At 46.7% G+C, this 24973-nt stretch overlaps 2 protein-coding genes and 1 long non-coding RNA gene across 9 annotated transcripts in view; 1 reads left to right on the forward strand and 2 right to left on the reverse strand.

Annotated features, from left to right (window-relative positions):
* Positions 1-1431: 1431 nt before the first annotated feature.
* On the reverse strand, positions 1432-7263 carry LOC140685060 (uncharacterized). The gene is made up of 2 exons (XR_012058235.1): positions 6932-7263; positions 1432-4616 (listed from the first exon to the last, which is right to left on the reverse strand). It is a non-coding gene; the product is annotated as an uncharacterized lncRNA (long non-coding RNA).
* A 118-nt stretch (positions 7264-7381) lies between these two features.
* Positions 7382-21022, forward strand: MPG (N-methylpurine DNA glycosylase). 4 transcript variants are annotated; one of them, XM_012577160.5, is made up of 6 exons: positions 7397-7497; positions 7868-7971; positions 11490-11635; positions 12230-12455; positions 15481-15685; positions 20506-21022. In XM_012577160.5, the coding sequence occupies exons 4-6, from the start codon at positions 12234-12236 to the stop codon at positions 20898-20900; spliced, it is 822 nt and encodes a 273-aa protein (XP_012432614.4). In that variant the 5' UTR covers positions 7397-7497; positions 7868-7971; positions 11490-11635; positions 12230-12233; the 3' UTR covers positions 20901-21022. The 4 variants fall into 4 exon arrangements, with proteins under 4 accessions (XP_030140755.4, XP_012432622.4, XP_012432614.4 ...); XM_012577165.5 differs by having other exon boundaries at positions 11493-11635; XM_030284895.4 differs by lacking the exon at positions 7868-7971 and having other exon boundaries at positions 7382-7497.
* A 1642-nt stretch (positions 21023-22664) lies between these two features.
* The window catches only part of NPRL3 (NPR3 like, GATOR1 complex subunit), a 40928-nt gene continuing 38619 nt past the window's right edge, over positions 22665-24973 (reverse strand). For all 4 annotated transcript variants that reach the window (XM_030284885.4, XM_030284886.4, XM_041719077.2 and 1 more), the window contains one exon: positions 22665-23373. In XM_030284885.4, the coding sequence (XP_030140745.1) occupies positions 23208-23373 (166 nt within the window). In that variant the 3' untranslated portion in view covers positions 22665-23207. The remainder of the gene's footprint in view (positions 23374-24973) is intronic.

Below are 24973 nucleotides of genomic sequence, written 5' to 3' on the forward strand. Positions count from 1 at the left end.
AGGACAAGGAGATGGGGAAGCAGCAGATTCAGCAGCACTGGTTAAATCAGCTCCTTCGTATGTGTCAAGACCCTTGGTTAGGGTAGGTATGTCCCAGGGAATTTCTGACTTCAGTATAATCACCCCAAACCACACAGGAATGCCAGGAGAGGCTGCCTTAGCCATAGCTCTGCTTGGCAGAGAAAGTGTCTTGGGTTTAATCTTGGTAACCTAGACAAAGTCATCTGAGAGTTGGTTGCAGAGAGGCTTGGATGGCCCAAAAGAGCTGGAGCCCAGTCACCATCTTTGCCCAATTTCAGGAGAAATCTCAGCAGAGATGATTCCTTAGGCACTTGATTTACCTCCGAAGATGGATAAAAACCACTTACACAGAGATGAGGATTACACTGCCAAGAAGCATTCCTGGTTACTTTGGAGGAATTAATACCTCAAAGAGAGTGAGATCCCTTAGTAAAGGGACTCATCTTTCATTATCAATTACATTTATGCTGGGGCTTTACTACATAGTTTTATTGGTAAGGATATGATCTTTTCTTTCTTCTTTTTTAAATTTATTTTTTACATTTCTAAAGTAAAAGACAGCTTTGCTGAATTGCAAAGCCACAACACAGACCCATCCTGACTGAAGCAGCGGGTGAGGATGGAGATGTTAAAAATGAGTGAGCACTGCAGAAAGCATTAGTGATTTACATGCAAAAGCAAACTTTACCTATACTGTATTTATGTGCCTAGACCGTTTTTTTGGGTTTTTTTTTCCCTGGGAATATGTGAGTTCCCATCTCTTCAAAAGGAGGAGTTTGTTTTCTGTGGCAGTTCTTGGAACTGGAACACAAAGTCTGATGCCAACTGAAAAATTGATATGCAGAGGGTGCACCCTACTGCTTTCCAGTTACTTGAATTCTTACCCTGGAGCCCTGGCTGCCTGTGCTGTTCTGGGAAACAAATAATCACATCAAACCTAAGGGATTTGTTTGAAGACAGATTTGAGAGTTCAAGAACCCTTTTGTTTAAACGGGGCCTCAGACAGAAACTGGAGATCCTTCATGTTTAAGTTACTCTCTGAGCAATGGAACAAAGTACAGTTTCCTAGGCTCCTCTGTCCCATTTCCTTTCCCTTCCTTTCCACAATAACCTCTGTCTCCTCTTGCTTTCCTGAGGACCTGGAGATGCTGACAGCTCTCCTGTCCCCAGCCCTCCCACACCATCCACCTCCTGTGTCCCACAGGCTGCATGCCAATGCATGCACTGCCTGGCCACTTCTGATCACCCAGAACACTTCAAACAGTGCAGGGAACTGCTGAGCACATACTTGTTTCTTTTTGGAAGGAGTGTGTGATTCCAGATCATTTCCCCCTATCTAGAAACCAGGTTTTATTACAGAAACTACAGGAACTCAGCCTTCAGATTTAAAAGAGAAGGAGACAGACAAGGTGAGTGTGTAAATTTTCTTACCCTGAGAAAAAAGGTTAACAGGGAAATGTAGCAGCAATTTAAGTTACAACAACTAAACTTGAAATGCAGACCCCAAGAGAAAGGCCCTCTGTCTTTTGCTCTGCCTTGTGAGTTTAGATGAGCTTGTCTCTTGCAGCATTTTAATTTTTCTTTTAACCTAAGAGGAAAAGCAGGATGGAGTCACAAATTAATCCAACTATAATTAACTTGCAGTGTATACAGATCTAATCTTCACGTTGCCAGCAGGGATACAGGCAGGAAAGCCTTTCTCAAACCAGGTCATCTGTGCTAACAGTTCTGGTCAATGATTATCCCTTGCAAAAAGCCTGTGACATACTCCCTCCAGTCACCTGTTTACATCCCAAATGTTCTCAAGTTCTGCTATTTCAAGCTTAACTCCTGTGACCTTACTCAATGATATTCAATCCGAGTCTCTTTACCATATCCTGCAAGGCAAACAACTTCAGGTCAGTTTTAGTAACCAGTGCTATGTCATGCCTGTGGTCAATGACTTTAAGTATGCCCACACCCATATGTTTCCTAAATTTGGATGTCTGTGATAGCAAACACCAGGGGCTGGGTGGGCAGTCCTGTTTCACCAAAGAACAATTTGGGGTATTTTCACTCTTTGAGCATTCTCTTTCACCTTCTGAGCATTTCCTGGATGAATTCAGATTTACTAGAGGATACCAGCTAAGCAGATGAGCAAACCAATTGTGACTCCTGCATAACTCCAAGAGGGGGATGAGTCAGATAACAGATCCACAGAGCAGAAGATATCCAACCCCTACAGCAGCCAATTGTCAAAGCTTACAGACAGTATGAAAACAGGTCATGTATGGAGTAATATTTCTCCTAAATACTCCACCAGACATAGTGGTTTGTGGCTCGGGGACTTCCTGAAGCAGAGATGCTATGTCTGTGTGTATTAGCCTGGACAGACTTTTCTTCCTCGTATTTCTTCAACCCAAACATTTTAGTACTCACAGTGTCCTATGGAAATAAGCTTCTCAGTGTATGTGTTGATTGTCCCTTTCTTTTTGATCCTGGCACTTTCTAGGCCACTTCCTTTCCTTTTCAGTCTTTGCTCACTCTCCATGCCAAGTTTTGTAATGAACCTCTGAGACAGAGAGTGAGCAAGTCCCACTCACTATTTAACTTCTGGTCTCTTTTGGAAAATGCTCTGATGTTTTATCCCAGGGGAGCCAGTAAGTGTGTGACCAATTTTTATCCCAGTACACTCATACACATAAGCATCATCTTTAAAAGCTCCCTCCCAGCAGCAATTCTGTATTGCAAAAGATACAGGATTAGTCCTGTAAAAACAAATTATCATCATCAGCTCAACTGCCTCCTAATTTGCCCAATTTTTCATCTGTTATGAGACACTGGTGGAGCTTATCTGAACTGCTGCTATCTGTTGGCACACTGACTTTGCACAGGATGCAGAAAAATGGCGATTCCTCAGTGTACTGCCACGACCTCAGCTTTGCACCCTATTTCTGCCTGTTTCTGCTCTTACTGCTCCAGGCCATCCATGTCAAAGGTGAGGTGTTGCTCAGTCCAGAGGGCACAGATATGGCAGTGGCAGCACAGAGAAGGGATGTGAGACTCCTCCAGCTCAGGGACCTGGTTTAAGCACAGCTCTGCATGTCACTGTACTGGTATAGTGAAGAGGAATTTCTTCTGAAGGAGAGGCAAGAATAAGTGGTTGGGGGCAAGGAGCCAGAGGAATTTCTTTAATTGGCTTTTTCCCTGCATCCAGCACATTCTGAGCACTGTCAGCAGAGGGGCAGAGCTGGAGATGCAAGCTCTCAGGCTTGCAATGCTGACTGGACAGACACATACATATTTCTCCACAAAGCCCTCCAATCCTCTCATGTATACCTTTTCTCTGTTCTGACTGATTTATAAGCATGCTTGCATCTTGATCTAGAAAATACAGAATTAACTGTCTTTAACCCCTTCAGAACAGGAAACTAACATTTTAAAAAAGCTTAGCTGATTGTTGGTGCAGCTCCATCTCATCTTTCCTCACCTCCTGCTAGTTTAGCTGAGTCTTTGATCTCACTCTGGCTTCCATTGTTCCTGTGCAGTTAGGAGAGGTTCCCAGGCATGGCTGTCCTATGGTACCACCAAAACCAAAACCAGTTTCACCAGGGATACCATGCAAGCTGTCCGTCCTACAGATGCAGGGAGCAGAGCCCAGCAGTTTGCCCTGCTCACTTGAGTTTTCAGCTTTTTTTTTTTTTTTTTTTTTTTTTTAAATGGTTTGGGATGGAAGGAACCTTAAAGCCCATCCAGTTCCACCCCTGCCATGGGCAGGAACACTTTCCACTATCCCAGGTTGCTCCAAGCCCTGGCCAAGTTGGTCTTGGACATTTCCAGGGACTGGACAGCCACACTTTCTCTGGGCAACCTGTTCCAGGGCCTACCACCCTTATAGGGAAGAATTTCCTCCTAATACCAAATCTATTTGTTACTCTGCATTGAGCAATCCTGTGAAGCCAACCATTTCTGTCTTGTCAGAGAACAAAAATGTCTTTCACACAAAACAAACAAACAAATACCATTAATAGGTTACTAAATAGGACTTGCTTGCCCTCTCTGGTCCAGAGCTGAGGCTCCCAGAAGCTGTGTTGCTTTACTGGATTTTCCCATTCCTTGCAGTGCACTTGGAAGGGTTCCCAGCACCCTGAATGCAAAGCAGGTAGACTGGTACCTATCATGGATATCCCCAAATTTAGGATAATACACACAACATCTGCTTACATAACGAATTGAATGGGCTTGGTTTACAAAACTGGACATTTGATCTGTGGCTCAGCTTGGGTGTGGGAGATACCAAAGTAGCTCCCAGCACCTCTCCCTCCTAGCACCGGGTTTTGGAGCGCTGTATGTACCTCAGAGGCTGGTTGGAAATAGCTCTGGATAAGCCACACTGGCAGTTGCGGATAAGTAGGAAGCGGCAGCCAAGACTGGATGTCAGGAGAGGCCAGGAGGGGATGTCATAAAAACCCTGTGCTGTTTGGAGTGCTTTCATCCACGGGAATTCTTCAAGAGTTGGCTCATGAAGTGGTGCAGCTGTCCCATGCTGCTGGCAAGAGCAGCGTGGCCACGTGAAGTGTCCAGGCGATGGCCGGTGGGGAATTCCGTGTCTCCTCCTAATGGGACAGAGGAGGCTTTTCAGCAGAAGGTTCATTTGGCACCTTACAAAGAGAAAATTTGAAAATCTGCCCCTACTGCTTTGTCCTGCTTCCATGCTGCTCTGCTGTCCTGGCTGTAAAAGGATGATAAGTCAGGGCTCTGCACAGCCTGGGAGCTGTAGGGAACCACTCTGCAAACAGTTTTTGCTCCAAGAAAAGCCTGGCGCGCTGTATGCAGCCATTGTGCCACAGACCCCAGGGTTTCCACCAGCCAGATTTTCTAACTGCAGATTCCAAGTCATTCCTCTCACATTAAAAAGTTTTTGCCCCACAGGGAGGGGAACTTTAATCTCCTCAAACTGATCTGCTTTTACAGGAGGCTATTTTAGGCGTTGATTCTGTAACAGTGAAGTTATTGGACAAATGAAGAACATGGCATATGCTGTCGCTTGGAGCAATTTGCATTCCTCAGGTGCTAAAAGCTTTAAATACTTCCTTTGAGCATGAAATAGATCTGCTGCCAAAGAAGCCAGCATCCTGAGAGTGCCTGTCCCACAGACTCCCACAGGGGAAAAGTCTGCAGAGCTGAACTAGTCTGACCCCAGGAAATCCTTCCCATAGCTCCCATTATTGCTCAGTTTCTCCTTTAAGTTTCATAATTTGCTGAAAGATCAGTTTGATGTTTGGTTATCTTTCTTTTCACATACTTTCTTGGTCTTCCTTTTTTCTATTAATACCAGATTAATGCTGGGATGTGAACCATGTAAGTCAGGAAATCCGAGGTGCTCTTTCAGAGACACTGAGTCAACATTGTTAATAATTTTAAAATGATTGTTGTCTTTGCTAATACACAAATATATCATTTCAGACTGGAGCTAAACACATCTGTGCAGCCAGCAGGTAACATCCCTCCAGGAATTCCTCACTCTTGTGTGTAGCACATGTAGCAGCGGTGATGCAATCATGATCCAGGGAGGCCACCTCCAACAGCAGGGAAAACAGACGAGACAAGTTTTTTTTGTGCAGTACAAGAGTCCATTTTATTCCCCCCACCCGGTGCTAAAAATGTTAGCCATTTTTTGCTTTTCCAGCGTGCAGAGTCTGGTATAGATGGCGTGCAAAACTTTAGATAAGGCTCTCAGGCTCTCTGGGCTTCGCTCAGGCTCTCGGGCCTCTGCCCCCTGCTCCCCCCAGCATGGGGTTGAGGGGGGGAATAAAATGGACTCTCATACTACACAAAAAAACTTGTCTGTTTTCCCTGCTGTCGGTGGTGGCTTCCCTGGATCACGATCGCACCACTGCTGCTACATGCTGCCACACTTGTGAGCTTATTTTTATCTATTTTAACTAAAACATCATACAGAGATCTCCAGTATCAATACCTATAAGATATATTCATTTAGTCAAGATTTATTCCTTTCCTTTTCTTCTTTTTTTTTACACAGTTACAGTAGCAGTGCTATCACGCTTTACAATGATTTAAGGGCTTTTCAGTGAATTCTTGAAGTTGCTTTGGGTTCCAAATTATAGCAGCTGCTTTTTCATGCTCAAAAAGAATTAATATTGTGTAACAGACTCTGTGTTTGCTGCATTCATGGTTTGTTTGGGTATTTTTTTACACCTTCTTATTAAACTGGAATAGTAACATTTGGAAATTCTGGGCTCCATTCACGGTTTACAGGAGTGTCAGAGTTTTTCCTCTGCCCTACCACACCCTACCCACATTTTAACATGACTCCATGCTCAAATTAGCTGGTCCCTGTTTCTGCCTTCACAAGAACCTTTAGCTACTCATACTCCTGGCTGCACCTCCAAAGCTGTCAATGTCCCCTAAAATTATAGTCAGCAATTTATCCTTCTCCCTTCCAAATTCACAAAAGGGGTAGGCAGTAAATGCCATTCTCTGCATCACTGGATCCTAGCTGGTGCTATCCTGGTATGAGTATTTTATTACACAAATGGGAGTAAACCCACTTGGATTCATCAGACTTTCCCTTATACCCTTTGTGCAAACACTTGTTTATGAATCAATGGCCCCAGCTGCATGTCCACAGAATGTTGTGAGGAAAAATGGTATTTTGCCCCCATTTTTACCATATGCTCCATCTGGATAAAAGCTGAAGCCAAGATTTTTTTCTGCAGGCCAGACACTTGTTATTTAGGGAACTGGGGGAGTAATTAATGCAGCTCTCTGTAAAGCCAGCTTGTGACCATGCATGTTCATCAGAATGCGTGTTCATGCCTTTTTGGAGTAGAACCACAAAATAATTTGGGTTGGAAGGAACCTTAAAGATCACTCCGTTCCACCCCCTGAAATAGGCAGGGGCACCTACCGTTATTCCAGGTCCTGTCCAACCTGGCCTTGGGCACTGCCAGGGATCCAGGGGCAGCCACAGCTGCTCTGGGCACCTGTGCCAGGGCTGTCCACCCTCACAGGGAACAATTTCCTCCCAATATCCCCTCTGTCAGTGTGAAGCCATTCCCCCTTTTCTTGTCACTCCAGGCCTTTATCCAAAGTCTCTCTCCAGCTCTCTTGAAGGCCCTTTAGCCACTGGAAGGGGCTCTAATGTCTCTGCGTGCCTTCTCCAACCCAGGCTGAATACCCCCAGTTCTTTCATCCTTTGTATCGATGAATTAATGATTAACATGAAAGACCGAGGAGTGGATGCTGAAACCCACCGAGAGTTCAAGCGCTGTTCTACAGAGGGTCTGTGCTCCAAAAGCAACACCCAGGAGGAGACACCCATGCCAAAGAAGACTCGGTACACCGGGGCCGCAGCAAACGCCGCCTCCCCCTCACGGCCGCGCCCCGGCCCGCCCCTCACGGCGGCCGCGGGGCTTCCCGGGGCCGCGGCAGGGGCTGCGCGCGCCCCGCCCGCGGCGGGAACGGGCCCGGCAGGTGCGTGAGGGGAGCCCGGAGCGGCCGGGAATGGCCGGGAATTACCGGGAATTACCGGGAATGGCTAGGAATGGCCGGGAATGGCCGGGAATTGGTCGGGAATTACCCGGGAATTACCGGGAATGGCCGGGGCGGGCGGAGGCGGCAGCTCGCATTCCTGGGGCTCAGCCGCGGCCACAGCGCCGGCAGCGCCCGATCGGGCCCGGCCGGCCTTGCCCAGCACTGCCGGGCGCTCCCCCCGCTGCAAACCCGGTTTCAGCTCCAAATCTAGAGTGTCCCCAGCCGAAACGTAATTCTGCTGAGAACGCTTTGTTGTTGTTGTTGTTTGTTTTTCGTCATTGCTCGTTGTTACCGTCTTTATTCTTTACAGAAAGATGAGTTAGGTTTCATCCCGAAAAAAGCTCAAGATGCCCAGTAGGGAGTAGAGGCGAGGACTTGAATTGCAAGGAAATGAGATCCCCAGCACTTAGTAAGGTGAATAAAAGCATCCCTTTTGGCATATTTTTACGGTATTAGGATTGCACGTGCTGTCAGAATGTCTGTGGAGAAATTGACTCGATGGTTATATTAACTCATGTCTGCAGTCTTTTTTCAATGTTTTTTGGGTTTTTTTTTTCCTGCTTCTCACACTGTTGTCCAGAAAACTATACATTATTAACCTACTTCTGGTTACTAATAGGGTAGACTAGACAGGAAAGGCAGAGAGACATCGTTCATGCTGAGAACTCATTGAAGGATCTGCCTTAAAATGTCTGTTTAAGAGGTTATGGAACAAAAAAGACAGGAATAACAGGCAGGAATAAGTTGCTAAACTGGCAGAAACAGGCAGGAATAAACTACCAAACCAGATGTAGCCCCCAAGGACAGTGTTGCTAGTGATGGTTTCAGCAGCAAACGTGTCATTAATTTTTAAAGAGTGTTCTAGGGGAAATCCAAGGACTGCAGACATGGAAGATTGACCACCAGCAAGTGAATTATAGAAAATGTAGCAAAATAGGATTATTGGAGAGCTGCGTAAGTGTCATGGTGGGGTGGAAATCAATGTGGCTTAAAAGTCATGCCTTAAAAATATGCTGGAATTTTCTGCAGGTATAAATAAGCATGTTGGGGTCTGGCTCACAGTCTGTACTGTGATTTCAGGACAGTTTTATACAGGAGCCCTTTACCTGAGCAGCTCTGGACATAATAAGGGAGTTCCCCTGTTGTAAATACAGTTGTTGCAGAGATAGCAAAGAGGATGTGAGTAAATGGGCAGCTCTCCCGGTGGCTGGAGGTCACCGTTGGGGTGCTGCAGGGATGCTTTGTAGATGACATGGAAAATCAGTGTTTCCAGCTGGCTTTGCCTTGTTGAAGGTGGGAAAGAGGCTTGGGGGGGGGTGAAGTTATGGCTGGGGAGCAGTGTAAATTCCCCACACAAAACGAATGAGTTTTTGGAGCAACAGTAACTAATTCTATGAAGTGTTCTTTCTTGGTCAGGTCTCCCTTTGGCTGGTGTTACAGAGGTTCAGGGAAGACTGAGCTTGGATCAGAAGGGTCCAGTCCAGAGACAGGGAGGATGTGTGGAGGAGCACTGGATGTTTATTCTGTTCTTCCCCAGGCTCCTGCTCTTGACCTGGGCTGGAGAGCTGGATACAGGGAAGAGGTATCCTTTGGTCTGACCCAGCACTGACCTAGTATCTGTTCCCACTTAAAATCTGTACAACTGGGAATTGCTGTGAGGAATTGTCTCTCCAGAACTGGAGGTGTTTTATGTACTCTTTTTCATTATTCAGTCAGAAAAATTGATGTACCTGAGGAAGGTTTTGCGGGTATCTGGACCTGGGAGCCAAAAGTACATGCAAATTACTGGTGGGATACATTTTTTCCCCCTTCTTTTAATGAAAACTCATTAAATACCTAAGGGAATGTGTGCAAATGCAGTCTTGTTAAAAGGATTAAAGAATCCTCTTTAGACTCTGTTATTCTTTGAGTACAGGGTGTATGTGCTGCTGAGCTGAGTTTTGCACAGGTTTGCAGTGTCTCTCCAGTTCTGGCTTTCAGGTTTCTGAACCACTTGCCTGAGATTAGCCCTGCAGTCCTGAACACTCCAGGCACTTGTGCTGATTCAGCTCTTGATCTTCTTTTTCTGACTTCCATACTCTTTTTTTTTTTTTTTTTTTTTTTATTTTTACCAGATGTGCTTAACAAGTTGTAGTTAATTTGGTTACAGCAGGATTAGTAAAAAGTGATTAAACCCATGGCTTATTATCTGAGGCCCAGGAGTAGGATTTGTTTATTATACAAGCAGGAAAATCTAGATAGAAATGAAGAGCTGCAGAATTTGTATGTATACTTACAGAAGAAGTTGAGCCTCTTGCTTCCCCAAATGCACAGGGCTTGGATCTGTGGTATGTGTTGCCTTCTACAGTGTGATTTTTCTTGGGTAAGAAGAAGAGATTTGTATTTTCAGGCAACATCCTTTCCAGAAAGTATAGATAGGCTTTGAGGCACAGAGCTTTGTATTTCAGATCTTTCTAAGAACAAGCAGAGAGACAGGGCGTAGAATGTGGGGTTTTTTCTGGGTTTCTAAGCTGGTGTTGCAGCCCCTCATTCTACACTCATGTTTCTGTACCGACCCATTTCTCCAGGCTACAAGGCAATTTCCTGCTGCTGTTCCTATTGAAGACACTGAAATTTGTCAAGGATCAGCCCATAGCAGTGAAGTTACAAGTGCCCTGAGGCTGCTGCTGTAACGTGTCAATAACAGCACTTGCAGCTCTTAGGAATGATTTAATTGGAAGTGCAGTAGGTGCCAGGCAGCTCAGATCCTGTTGCTGATGTCGCATTCCATGAGAGCACAAATTACCAAATGAGTTAATGCTCAGCGAGTCAGCCATGTTTGCAGCGTGGCTTTATGTGTGGCTGATGAGCTGGAAGTTCCAGTTAATACTGTCACAGGAGTCTGGAGGTGTTGTCTTCAGTGGGAAGTACTGCCTTGTCCGAGTGTTTCAGGGGCTCAGTCTGAAATGCTGAGCTGTTCCTCCTCTGGCCCACCCTCCTGCAGCTCTTTCTCCTAGACAGGACTCATTTGCCTGGGCCACCAGACAGTTCTGTCTGGGGCAGGCTGGTGAGTTCTGACAAAGTCTTTAAGAACTCCCACCATCTAAAAGCCACAGTTCAGAGTAGAGTATCTGGCATGGACCTGGTGGTTCTATGGCGTCTCTAACACCATTGAATTATTGCAATAAAGAATTAGGTGTTGAGAAAAAAAATAAAACCATCCTACCCTCTCTGCCAAGTCATGCAATGTGATTTGATTTTTTTTCCTACCTATTTTTATATGTTTGTGTCTGGATTCTTCTGAAGGGAAACACAGCACTGTTGGGGAATTGGCACTGGTGATTCAGATGGTAGCAATGCTGAATTTCACTGTAGTGGAAATAAACTGTTGCTGGTGGGACTTCATTGTGAGAACCATCCAACCAAGATAAAAATTGGTTTTGATATTGAAAGTTTTTGTAGTAATTTTTAAATGCTGTTGATCTGGTGAAAAAATGAGTGGCAACAACTAATTACTGATGTATATACTTGCTTGCAGGTTCAGCTATAGAATTCTTTCTCCATTTCTAAATTTGTATGATGTTGGGCCCTTACATCTACATGGGGTCCAATTTAGAATTGGTGTCTTTGCATTCTCTTGCAAAAGTCCTTTTTTTGAGGCTGAAACTTTACAAATTTAGTGCACATGGGGGCATTTTAAAAGTTTGATTTCCGCTTTCTGTGTATTCAGTATAGGAAGAGTGTATTCCCCACTGAATAACAGAGGCTTAAGAGCATCTCCAGCACTGCCCATCTGGGAGATGGGCTTTTTCTGGCCCAACAGAAAACTGCAAATTATTCTGGAGTTTGATCTAATGGTGCACTCTTGGTATCACATCTCCATCAGATCTCCAGGATCTCTTGGACTGTTTGAAAGCACGTTATCCAGTGAATAAATGCTTGTACCTGTTCAGCAGGTGTAAGGACTGCTGCACTGAAAACGAAACACCAGTTTTTGGAGCTCACATGGAAAGTGGTGACAAACCAGGAGAACAGTTGCACATTATGTAGCTGCCTCAGGTCCATGCTGTTGGCTGGAACAATAGGTTGGATCTTTCTGGTAAGTTGAATCATTTTGGGGATATTCTAACACAGGCACTTCCACAGCACAATAAACAAGTTTGTCACTGTGAATAGGGCACCTCTAAATTTCCTGTGGAGGTTTAGATTCTGATCCAGTTACATTACCTTTGAAAATGATTGATACACAGCTTCTGTGGGCTTTCTGACACAGCACAATTTTTGAAGTGCCCGTTTTCTGTTTTTTCTTTCTACTTAAAAGATTTTGCTAGCTTTAGGTAAAAAGTACAGAGCACTGGTTCATCTTTGCTTTTACTTTTTGAATTTTCTAACCTAACAGCAAACTTATTTTCGATGCTTAGTGAAGCAGAGTTGCTTTTATCTGCAGTCCTTAAAAGATGAATACTCAAACTGCTGTTTTCTGTTTGCTCATCAGTAGAGCCCAATATTTGCCCAGCCTGGTGCAAACACAGCTAAATCTGTCACCTGCTGCTGCAGTTTGCATAGGTTGTCCATGTAGTCGTAGCTTTCAGATTCATTGTTGTGCAGAGATGTGTAAAAACAGAAGTCTGTGGAAATGAGTTGCTTTTAAATAAGCTTTATAATCCTAATGATACTTATATCCATTTTCTAGAACTATGCCAAGAAAAAGAAAGCTGTTGGCTCAATTAAGTGCTCTTCAAAACACCAGCAGCTTGCCTCAGATCAATGCCGTGGAGCAGCTGAACACTACACCTGGAGCAGATCCTTCTCCAAAAAGCAGCAAATATTTTGTGATAGAGAAAAAAAATTCTCCTCAGCTACAAGAAGAGTTTTTCAACCAGCCCTGTGTTAGTCTGGCCAAGTCCTTTCTGGGACAGGTAAGACAGGAGCACTGAGATTCTTGTACTGGATTAAGTGCTAGCTAATAACTTAGTGTAAAAGGATGAAATTCATTTTTTGCCATTTGACTCCCGGGCTTGGCTATTTTAGGAATACAGCTCTCATTCCTTCTCTTGCTAAGTGCAGTGGAATTTAAAGACCAGTAGCCGAATCTATTCTAGATGAAGTCAGAGGAGTAATTTTTCAGATTGTCTGTCACATTTTTAATTGGGATTTTTTTGGTGGAGTTTTCCTCCCTTTTTTCTGTTTACTAAAATGTACTTAGCTGCTTGTGGTTTGAAGACTTTTTTCAGGCCCATTATCTTCCTTTCAGCAATTGCTTTACTTGTTTTTGTTTCTTGCTTAGCCCAGTGGAAAGCAATGCTCTGCAGTCAGCAACATCTTCTTTGCCTCCGTTTTACTGTCCTGCTGTGCTAAGGATTGTACAGTCCAACAGTTAAGCTCTCTTCACTCCAAATATTGCTATTCCTATATTTTGTTTCTGAGTTTCCAAGTCATTGCCTGCTCATGCAAGGACTTCTCCCCTTAGGCTATTGCATAAACTTTGAGGAGTCTTTGGACCTTGCTGAAAGCCTTTGGAAATCAGAGTGGTGGAGATTGACTCTTCTGCTTAGTGAGTCCTTCAGAAAACTCTCTGGCTGTTTCCAGGAGAGGGAGTTCCCTTAGTGTTTTCCCTATAAAAAGTTCCAGTCTAGGACCTTCAAAACTCAACTGCAAAATGTGTGTTCAGTTTCACTGCTATGCTCTTATCTTCTCTGAGTCTTTTTTATACCTTTATTGTCTGCAGGCTGAGCAGACTCTCTGGGTTCTCATGGCTTTAGATAACTTCAGGAATTTGTTCCACAAACTGTTGGTTTTGGCCTGTTTTGCTGCATCCAGCCTTTTTTTATTTTCTAAGGATATCTTGCTTGCAAGTGACGCTTTTGCTCTGCCTTTCAGCTCTGCTGGGTTTCTTTCTGGTCTGCCTTCACCTCTTTGTGATACTCCACATGTGTTGCTATCTTTGCAGACATCCTGCTCAAGGCTTGCCTTTCAGGCCTTAACCTTTGGCTGCCTCTGAAGTTCTTCCCAACAAGCTCCCTCACTTTACGTAGTTTCCTCTTTCTGCTGCTAGGCAGGACTCTGGTAGATTATTTTTGGACTTTATTGCTTGTTAAAAAAAACCACTGAACTCTATCCTTCATGGTCATGATACTGAGTTGTTTTTCAGGAGTAAGTCTTTGGAAAAGACCGTGTGTTTTGCTCCAGATCTGAGAACTGAGTCTTTTCTCATGATGTTCCTGGTTCCTTGCTCTGCACAACATTTGATGGTGTCTAAGCAAACATTGCACATGTTCTGGTCTATCTGAGGATGCCTGAAGTCTCCCATTACTGATACATTTTTGTTGTCTTGATGGCTCCATCACCCTCATGCATTCAGTTACTCTGGGCAGATGATTTTTGAGTCCTAATTCTGTATTTTTCCTGTTTAGGCCTTGTATTCCAAACCACGTGATTTCTAACTTAATTTTACATTTTCTTTAAAGTATAAACCCCAGTCTCCCATGACCCAGCCTATTCTCTCATAAAGGTAATTTAGTGTTTCCTTCATTACTTTCATTCTGCCAAATTTTGGAGGCATCTGGTATATTAATCTTGCTTACCTTCATGATACCTGAGTTCTTGGAAACAAAAAAGATACATGAGTGAATGGCCTTTCAGAGGGAACTGCCATAACATCAAGGTACATCCTCAGAGAGAAAAATAACCTTTATGAAATGGCTTACTATGTAGGGAATTACCACCATTTTAATTTTTTTATTAAACAATAGTATTTGGTGTGTCTGAAGACAGGGAAATGCCTGAATGCATTTAAACTCATAACCTTACTGTTGCATTTCATCATGTTGAGGGAGAAATGTGACCACATGGGTCTGGTTTTGGGCTGTTCCCAGGCACTTGCTGAACACTAGTGCTTTTTTTTTTTTTTTTTTTTCCCATAAACCCTAATAAACAGATTATTTTCAACAATTTGACAAGTGTTGTAGGGAAATTGGTGTACTGGAGCTGCAGCTTTGGGAACCAGCTCCTGGAGCATCCGTTATGGATCAGATCAATATCTGCATTAGCAACCCAGCACAAACATCTGCTAGGAATTAAGCTTTGTTTTCTGAAGGTCATTTTTGAACAGCTGCATAACTGAAATGTTTTAATTAAACTGATTGCTGGTGTCCAGACGAGACTGTGCTGCAGTATTTCATACACGTTAAGTAAAGCACAAAGTTTGGAAATCAGGTCAAACCACAAATTCCTTTGTACAAAGTTTAGAGGTTTTTTATTTTTAAAAAGAATCTTTTGTCTGTCATGGTTTGTTTCCTCTGCATCTGCTTTGTTTTATTTAAGGAGGTACCAGCAGCAAGAACACACTGTAATAACAAAGATCTGTTGCTGTCCGCCTGAAGGCAATTCCCATCTCTCCTGCACTGCCCTTCTCTGTGGTGCAGAACATACTGAAATAGCATTGATGCCCTCTCTAGAGCTGATTATCTCTGTGATTTGGGATTGGGACTTCTTTGAAACATCTCTAGGGAAGGAAACTGTCTAATCATAGCAGTTATTTAATTGTGCCACTGTCATATTTCTTCTGATCTAAAGATGCTACATTCATGATGCTTCAAGGTTGATATTAGCAGTGATTTTTGCCTTAAACCTGATGAGGTGGAGAATACAGAAAATAACCACAAAAGCGACTCCATGGGCTTTAGCATATGTAGGATCATAAACTGGTTCTGTTTCATACTGCCTCATCTACACACTTTGTGGCATTTGTGGGGTGAGTGACAGGTGGGAGCTCCTTGTACTGGGCTGAAAAGCTGAAAAGTTGGTGTTAGCTTATAGACCGCAAACTGGAGAGAATTTAATACCATCAGGTCCTTTCTTTCCAACTTCTCTGTTTCCACAGCTCTTGCTGTGGTTATTTTGTACTGAGGGCTGGTAACTGATGCACTCTGACCTCTCTTTCAGATTTTAGTTCGCAAACTTCCTGATGGCAGAGAGCTCTGGGGCAGGATTGTTGAAACAGAAGCTTATCTGGGTGGGGAAGATGAAGCTTCCCACTCGAAAGGTGGGAAGCAAACACAACGGAACGCAGCAATGTTCATGAAACCAGGAACTCTGTACGTGTATCAGATCTACGGGATTTATTTCTGCATGAATGTTTCCAGCCAAGGTAAGCTGAGGCTAAAAGAGATGGAATGCCAGCAGGATGGGGCTGACATTTCAAGCTACAGTGGTGCTGCAACTCACTTGTGAGCTTTCTGTGGGCTCCCTGATGTCACTGACTTGCTGTCACCATCTTCCATTGGAACCTGGGCTTTGCCACTGTGGTCAGGATGTACCTGTGGGCAGACAGCACAGCAGGCAGAGCCCATCTCCAGCTGCCCAGTTTGTCCCAGCTGGGAGCTGTTTGGGCACACAAAGATTGAGAAATGAGGGAGAATCTGGATAGGATGGAGCTTTCAGTTTTGATGACCTGGGTTGCTGCCTCAGTCATATGATTCAGTGAACCTTGTTCCTCAAAAGTGGTGATGTAGAGAAAAAGAGTCATTAGCAACAGCCTAAATCTTGGTGTCTGTTGCCATGGCAGGAAACTCCTCTGTCTCCTACCTTTATCTTCAGAGGCTGAATGAAATGTTGGAGAAGACAAAAAGCCTGAGATGTCCTAAGCTTAAGCAAGGAGTCAGTAGGAGCATTTTAGCTGTCTAGCTGTATCTAAAAGCCAGAAAAATTCACCCAAATTAAAATACCCAGACTGTTACAGAATCTTCCATCTTCTTTTATTATTCTCAAGAAAAATTAATCAAGCTCTAATTAAATTATTCTGTAATTTACTGAAATTGTCCTTCCACATTTCAAGACACTTAACAAGCATTACTGAAAAGTTCCTTCTTTTCCCTGTCCTGTAAGAATGACAGAATTTGCCTTGCAATGAATCTCTTGTTTAATTAGACACCTTGAAATGGCAGCAAGTGTTTCCTAGGTGACTACTCACTCTTTTAGAAAAAAATCTCAAACCCAATTTATTTTCTTTTTCACTATATCAATGATAAAGGTTAAAAAGCTTGTGTATTCCTAAGTGGAAAGCAAATGGACCTGTGGCCATTAATGCTCAGGTTTTGGCCTTTGGACAGAAGCCAAGCAGAAAAACAGTGCCAGGTTATAGTGTGGAGGAAGAGCCTGGCTTTCCAACTGAGGGTCTGGAGTCTGGTGGATGAACACATGTGAACTTCATTACATTGATCTGCCAAATCTGTTCAGATTATGAAAGCACATGGTTCATTTGTCAGGATGGGATTCTTGGTGATTAATACGTTAAGAATAATACTTTTTATTCTAAAAAAATATGTTTAGCCTTTGAATTTTAGAAAGATTTCTTTGAAATACACACTTTGGGAAATGTTTCCTTACATACCTGTATTTAGTTTTGTAGCAAAGCAGTTGAAGGGCTCCCTGTGGTGATGGAATTCATTGGATTTTTTGTTACAGACTCCCTCCCCTGTGTCATCCTGTCACACGTGAGTGACACCGGGCAGAGCTGTCACCGCCAGCTTTGTCAGAGCTCTGCAGTCAGTACCATGGCTGTGCACGTTGTGCACCCCTGATGCAGCTACACAAACTGGAGCTGCCCCTTCTGCACTTGCCCACGTGCAGAAGTGTTGAAAGAAAGAATCTGGGGAGGAATCACAGCCAAGGTGTTTTTCTCCAGTTAGAGGGAGAAGGAGTTGTTTATTGTGCTGTGGTTTAGTCTGAGGGAAGGATTGAGGGAGTCATCTTCATGGTGGCACGTGGGGAGAAGGCAAAAGCATTTCATTCTCTGGATATGGGATAGATCTTCAAAACTTTGTTTTTACTCTGGCTGTGAAAAAACACAAAGAAACCCTGGCAAAAAAAGCCAAAAACATCCTTGTGGCATAGCCTGGTCCTTCTTAATAGCACGCTCTGAAGGCGAGCAGCTCCAAGAGACAAGTGTATTCTCTGATGCAGTAGCAGTAGAGCTCTGACTCTGTAGGGATCACTTGTTTTGATACACAGCCTTACAGCCTCTGGCTCCAGGTGGAATAAACCTTCTCTCTTTATTGCTGAGGTTCAGGCTCCAGTATCACTCAGGGATGGGAAGAGTGTGTCACCCAAAGGCCTGTGTTCATAAAACTATAATGAGATGAGGTATTCTTTGTCAGTGAGGAAGGGGAAATCTTCATGCACATCACTGAGATAAAGCTACATCATGGGGAATTTTACTGTGAGAGGTCCTCCCACCACTGAGTGAAATACTGCAGCTGCCTGAAGCCACAGCAAGCATTACTACATTTGGAGAAATCATGGGTGGTAGAGGAGAGCTTGTAGAAAACATATAGCCAAAGTCTTTCACTGTGCATGAATCCTACAGTGCATCCTGAGCTGCGCAATAATCTCAGTACTAAGAGCATTCCCTAGAGTTAAGAAAGATGTGGGGCTTCCCTTGCCTCAGGAAGAGGATAAATGACAGTGATGCCTCTCTTTGACTTAGCTGTGATCTGTTTCTCAGGAATTTGCCAAGGTCTGTGTTTTGCTGCCAGATCTGAATAGCTTGTAAAATCAAGAGCCTGGTGATGCTCAGCCCAGGATCACATTGCAGGGACTTCTCCCTAACTTTCAGCTCCTAGACAAGGATTTGGAAGGAAGTACTGGGGAGCACTGAGTCAGGTGGGTGAATGGAGGAGAACATTCTCTCCAGTGGCCGAGTTGTTTTGGGGAAGGAGCAGGAAGCTGCTCTCTGGGGGTGTGGGACTTCACTGTCATGTTATGATTTCTAGCTGCTCAGGGAGAGAATTGGCCTCTGCAGTGTTGTTAGATCCCAGCTTTTAGCCCTGAATGCTGCTCATTATATGGAGTGAGTTTTATCAGAAGAGATAAATACTCAGCATCCCCAGCTGGCCCTGCTGCTGCTGGTGTGTGCATATTGGGCAGATGCTGAACTCAGGTGACCTGTGAGAGTGAAATACTGCAGGCTGGGAGGAAGCCAGGATGAAACACTCTGGAGTTGATTCAGCCACTCTTTGGGAATTAAAATTAAATTTCTAACGTGGAAGTTTGCTCAGGAGGACCCAGGGGTGTGAGGGGAAGAAGGCAGTAGCTCATCATGGTATCCGTGCACTCTTGTCCTGCCTGCTGTCTCCACCTCTTCCCAAGGTTACTCTCTGGGTAGAGTGGGGTGTATGTTACCCACAGCTGGAAAGAGCCTGGAGACTTCCAGCTGGAAATGCAGAAAGAGCAGCCAGAGACAGAAATTGCCAGTACCCCCTGGCTGGGCTCTGTGCTGCTCTGGGAGCACCTGCAGCTTTCCAAGTGCTTGTTTCTGTTCATGTGAATTCCCAAGGACTCGCTTCAATTCAAGTGTGACCAGTTTCTACTTGCAGTTGAGATGGGTGAATGCAAGCAGTGTAATGAGAGATTGCTCAGAATCCTGTAGTTGTTCCTGGCAAGGGAGGCAGCAACATGATGGGAAGGATGTTTCTTTGTGCATTGATAAAAAGCAGAATTAGGACATGGAACATGTTCTTAAAAATCTGAAATGACCTTTGAGCTCTAAATCACTGTTAGGCCAGGGAAGCAGCTTTTGGCTGCCAGATTAGCATCAATCCCCCTCCTTGGAGAAGGGAGTGCCTGGGAACAGATTGCTGACAGCTGTTGGAATTCGGGCTGTTGACTTCACCGAGCTGTAGTCAGGGCAGCAGGGGTTCCAAGATGGTTCAGGGCAGCAGGCACACCTCAGAGAGCCAGGAACCAGGACCTCACTGGGAGCCCACAGGGGTAATTCAGTGTGGGATTTGTACAAAATATGAGAGGGATTCTATTTTGGGAAATCACAGGGCCTTAGGGATCTGCCAGTGCCTACAAAAAAAGCCTTTGCCAGGCATGAGCGTGGCTCCAGATGTTGGAGGCTGGAGAGGGACTCTGGGGAGCAGCAGTGTGCAGATGCTGGTGGGAGGAAAACTGTGGGTGGCCAGCACAGGGGGAGCTGTGTGGGGCTGCACACAGGCCCTGTGCCAGGGCTCTCCTCACCCACTCAGGGGCAGGAGGAGACCTGGGCCCACGCTGGCTGCTGGAAAGGTTTCTGTCCCACTTAGGCTGGAGATCCTTGTCTGATAGGAAATGTCTGCTCAGAGCTGCATCTTTGCTTCGCTGTCACCTGGCTGCAACAGCTGGGAGAGAAGGAGACCTAAGGCTTCTGACAGGGTGGCAAATCACTTTGAGAAAAGTTTGTCAATTTTGTTCAGTTTTTGTCACAGAAGGGTTTCCTGTGCTAAGTGCTGCTCCCAGGGCTGTGCATCCCAAGCCAGACTGTGCAGGCCTGTCCTGCCCCAGGTCCCTGGCACACGTGTGCAGTCACCCTGTGTTGGAGCTGTGCAGTGACCCAAGGCCATGCTCATCCCAGCTCTTACAGCCCCAGAGGGAGTTTGGATTGGTACCAGCCCAGGCCCCCTCAGCACTGTTGTGCTCACAGTGCCTGCAGCTCCTTGCCAGGTTTCTCTTTGTCCCACCTCACTCTGCAAGCTGCCTCTTTCTGCTGGCAGCATCCAGACTCATTGCCCCTCACCTTTGTTAGCTGGAGTTCTTGTAATCAGAGTTTATTAGAAATGCACTGGGTTTGGGAGCAGAGCTTTGGATGCCTCTGCCAAAACTGAACCAGATGTATACTTATTTCTGAACATTGTGCTGACATAAGAAAAAGCTCTTGCCCTCTGGGAAGCCTTGGAGCAGCAGCCAGACTTAGCAACATCAGGTGGAGCTGGGAAGAGCAAGTCAGCACTGCAGAATGAAGGGCACAGAGCTACAGGACACTGGAGAGTTGGAGGAGGGGAGGGAGCACAGGACAGGCCCCATGGTCGGGTGCAGCAGGTCATTCTCTCTTCCATCAGGCTGAGCTGAAGTGCTGCTGGCACTGGGCTGAAAGGTGAGACATTCCCAAAAAACAGCTCCTTACTAACACCCAGCTCTTGTTCTGCACAGGAGAAGGGGCTGCAGTGCTGCTACGTTCCTTGGAACCTCTGCAGGGCTTGGATGCCATGAGGGAGCTGCGCAGGGCCTCCAGGAAGGCACCCAGCAGGCTGCTCAAGGACTGGCAGCTCTGCAATGGGCCCTCCAAGCTCTGCCAGGCTTTTGGCATCAACAAGGCTTTTGACCAAAGGGACCTGACTCAGGATGCTGCCATCTGGATGGTGCCTGGACAGGACCCGCCGGGGGAGCAGGACGTGGTGGCCACCACCAGGATTGGCATTGGCAACAGGGGAGAGTGGGCACAGAAACCACTCAGGTTTTATTTACGAGGAAACAGATTTGTGAGTGTTGTAGACAAGAAAATAGAGAGAGAGATGGCAGCAAGGGGACACTCACCTGGCAGCTGACAAGTCTTGCAAGTGTCCCGGGGACCAGGACTTGAGCTGTGCTCTGTACAATGGCCTCAAGCTGCATCACAGCAGATAGAGGGGCTTGGGGGGTTTTTAACAATAAATGTACTTTGTCACAATGAATGGGTAAGGTGGAGCTTTATTTGCAGGAGACTGGCATGGGCCTCAGCCAGAACTGAGGCTGGTTTTGGACACTTTGGACACTGAAGGCCACTTTCTCCCTTGCCAATGGATCCAGGCTTAATTAGGGTGGGTGAGAGGAGAAGGGTCACAGCTCTGGGCTGCTCCCATCACTGCAGCCCTCAGCAGAGGCCAGTGCTTGGTTGCTGCAGGGAAATAGTTAAAAATTGGGTGGCAGCAGAGCGGACTGAAAGGATGGGAGCTGGGAGAGAAGGATGTAAAGAGAGGATCTTACTGTTGTCTGCAGCTACCTCATGGGAGGGGATAGAGAAGACAGAGCCAGGCTGCTGTCAGACAGGATGAGAGGCAACAGGCCACCAGCTGGAAAACAGGAAGTTCTCATTAGCTCTGTGGAAAAAATTTTCCCCATGAGGGTGGTCAAACACTGGAACAGGGGCCCAGAGAAGCTGTGGGCCATTCACACCTCCACAGACAGGTCCTGAGTGACCTGAGCTAACACCTTCCTTTGAGCAGAGCCCCCTTCCAGCCTCTGCCTATCTCTAATGTCTAGCTTGGAGAACAAGAATGGATTCTGTCCATTTTCCTGGTTGCTTTTGAAACCAGTTCAGAACTTGGCACTGTGTGAACCCCCACACAGAGAAATCACAGGTGCAGCAGCCTGGCTTGAGGTACAGAGAGGAAAAACCTCCAGGATTCAGGGCAGGACCTGCAGGACTGCAGCCACAGTGGGTGGGTGACAGGGACACATCCCCCAACTCCACCCCCACCTTAAGGTTCACATTCAATAAAAAAGATCAAGTTTTTCAATACTCTTGTTCCCATCCCATGAAAGAATTTGGTTTAGCCCCTTCTGGGCAGCCTTTTTTCTGATTGCAGTAGCTCACCTTGATGCTCAGGTACTTGGGCTGGTTTAGACAGGGCCTACAGTGATGATGATCTGATTTTTAGGTCAGATATGGTTTTTTGCTCTTCTATACCATCCCTGTTGCAGCTGCAGGGCCAGACTCGCTGGAGGGATCCCGAGGAAGCTCCCCCAGTGGAAGGTAAGTCAGCTAAAGCTCCCAGTGTCACCCAGTTGGTGTGGGCAGGTGAAGCTGCTCCTGAGGGCCTGCAGCTCTGGGAAGAGCTCCAGCCTCACACAGGCAGGGGTGAGCTGCCACCAGCTCCTGCTGTCACCAGGCCCTGGCATGTCCCAGGGCTCTGAGCTCTTGTTCCGGCCCTGGCATGGCTGGAGGAGCACCCCCAAACCAGAGCAGGAAATGCAGCCCTGTATGTCACTTTCCTGCTCGGTACTTTAACCCAGGTCAGGATCCCTGTCTGGTTCCCTGCAGCCACAGCCATGCTTGTGGGAAGGGGACTGGAGGGACAAAACAAGCCCTGGGGGACAAGCCTGAGAGCCCAGTGCCCTCAGCACCAGCCTCTGGGTGGAACATGACCCTGAACTTGTAGGTTGGCCAGCACCTTTCAGTCCTGCTCAACAACCAAGGTCCCATCCCCAGGCACAAACTGGGAAACGTGGAAACCCAGGAGCACAGAGGCTGCTTGGTGACAGCCCTGATCCAACAGACACTTGGGAATAAGGATATTGGGGCAAGGAAGGAATGAGCTGTGACACAGTGACTGAGTCATTCATTCATTATTTCATGCTTAGTTGTGATACTCTGCCTTCCCACTTCTGTCCTCGCTGCTGTGAGACCAAACAGAATTCCTGGGTGCCCAGGGTCATTTCCCTAGGAGCCAGGCCAGCTCCCTGGAGCCCTAGAACAAGGCCATGCATGCTGTGCCATGGGGACAGGCCCTCATGGCTGAGTGTCCCAGCAGCCATGCTGGAGAGCACAGCAAGCACTCCCAGGGCACCAGTGTCCCCCAAAGTTCTGCCAGCAGCACCACAGCAGAACCCTCCTGTCCCACTCTGAGGGTCCCTGGGGAGCAGCAGGGCTGGGCAGGGCTGTGAAGGTGGCAGGAATCCAGGCTGAGCAGGCACGTGCTGTCCTGCAGCAGCCCCTGGAGCCTCAGGGAGCAGCAGGGACATCGAGGCAGGACAGGGACAACCTGCTGTGTGCCACATGGCCAGAAGGAGCTGAAACCTCCTCCTGCAGATGTTAGGCTGCCTTCAGACTCAGCATGGAGAGCGTGGCAGGCTCCTCCCTGCTGTGCCAGCAGTCACTTCAGGAGCGACTGGAAGACGGAGATGACGGGGTCCTCGTGGCTGGTGACCACCAGCACGCTGCGGAACTTGTCGAACAGCATCAGCAGCTGCGAGCGCCGCATGTTCTCGTTGTACATGATCTCCTCCAAGTGGTGCCGGCCTCGGAAGTAGTGCAGCAGCCTGCAGGGAGCAGAGCAAGGGAGCACGTGGGCCAAAAGCAGCTCAGACACACACTGCCACCCCCAAGGGCTCCTCTCCCATGGCATGCCAGTCACGAGGTTGTTTGGGTGATGTCCCCCATTTGTAAGAAAAGGGAATTAAATCATGCCTAGAACAGAAAACCCCTGGAAAAGGACGGGACTTGGCTGTGGGGCTTTGCCAAGGTTCTCCTTGGATCAAGAGGTTTCCCAGTCTGGGGTATTTCCCAAGACTGTCAATTTTCAACTTAAGTTATATTTCCAGAAAGTGAACAAACACAAGTGCCAGTGATCCTTGAGAAGTCAGGACATGGCAGATTTCAGCTATGCTCTCTTAGCTAAGCCTGCAACTACCCTTTGTCACAGCTCTGCATCAGGGGCCTGGGTACCTGCACTGCCTTTAGAATTAAGAGCAATTTCCCCTCACAGCAGCCCAAGGGGCTTTGTACATGTCCTGCACTCAGGGTTCGGGCAGCTTGGGTTGGGCGCAGCAGTTACAACAGGAAGATGGAAATCTTGGTGGCAGGCACCACAGAGAAGCTGTGGGAGTTACAAATCCCCTGAAGCCCAAGTTCAAACCGTGCTGGCTTCTTAACTTCCCTATTCTCTTTAACAAAGACAGCAGAGATCCCCCTTTGGTGGTCACCAACATGCTACAGCCATCAGAAAACCTTGGCCCTGCACAGTCAGTCACAGCAGGGTCCACGACAAACAGCAGAAGTCCCCAGTGGCTCTGAGCCATAACACCAAGGCAGCCCTTGCACAAAGCCTGAGTTTGCTGCTCAGTCTCTTGTCTGGACACCCTCCCCAATGTCACAGCCGTGCTGTGACTCAAATACTCCCCATCCCAAAGGCCAGAGTCCCTCTCCAGCTCCACAGCCAGCTGAGCCTGCACATGTGTTCCACATCACACTCTGTGCTCCAGCAGCCTTTGCTCATTTCCATTACCCATCTGCAGCTTCATGCCAACTGACTGTAAAAAGAGTGGAGATGACATGATCTGTTTTCCAATCCATTCACACGGCCCCCATGCAGAAACAGCCCTCAAAATACACCCCAAACCCACTGGAGCACTCCAGCCTGTTTTGGAGGATGGAGAGGCTCCTGCTTTCCCTGCAGGACCAACACCTGCCTGGCTGCCTCCTGCTGCTCAGGCTGGGCACTCCTGTCACCCACCACCCTCACAGGGGACTGGAAAGGAGTCACCATGCAACAAGTGTCCCTCCATCACATGCCCCACTGCAGAGTTTTCACCTCTAGCCCATTGCCACGTGTGTTTCTCTGCTTCCCAACTTGCCACATCCCTCCTCTCCCCCACGAGCTGCCTGTGGGCTCGGAGCAGGATCTCCCTGGCAGCCTGGGGCTGGGCAGCCCCAGCTTGCTGCCAGCTCCCTCCTGCTGCTCCTCTGCCAGCACCAGTGTGGAGAAGGTAACGCTGCCTCTCTGCACCTGCAGCACAAGCAAACAAGACAAGCTCCAGTCTTTCCTGTATCTGGGCTGTGCATCTGCCTTTTGCACTCTCTCCCACTGTATTGAACATGAGGTTCTCTGGCCACCTCACCTGGGCCAATGGCAACTGTGTG

The sequence above is a fragment of the Taeniopygia guttata genome, chromosome 14 (genome assembly GCF_048771995.1).
Source record: "Taeniopygia guttata chromosome 14, bTaeGut7.mat, whole genome shotgun sequence".
In the NCBI taxonomy this organism is placed as follows: domain Eukaryota; kingdom Metazoa; phylum Chordata; class Aves; order Passeriformes; family Estrildidae; genus Taeniopygia; species Taeniopygia guttata.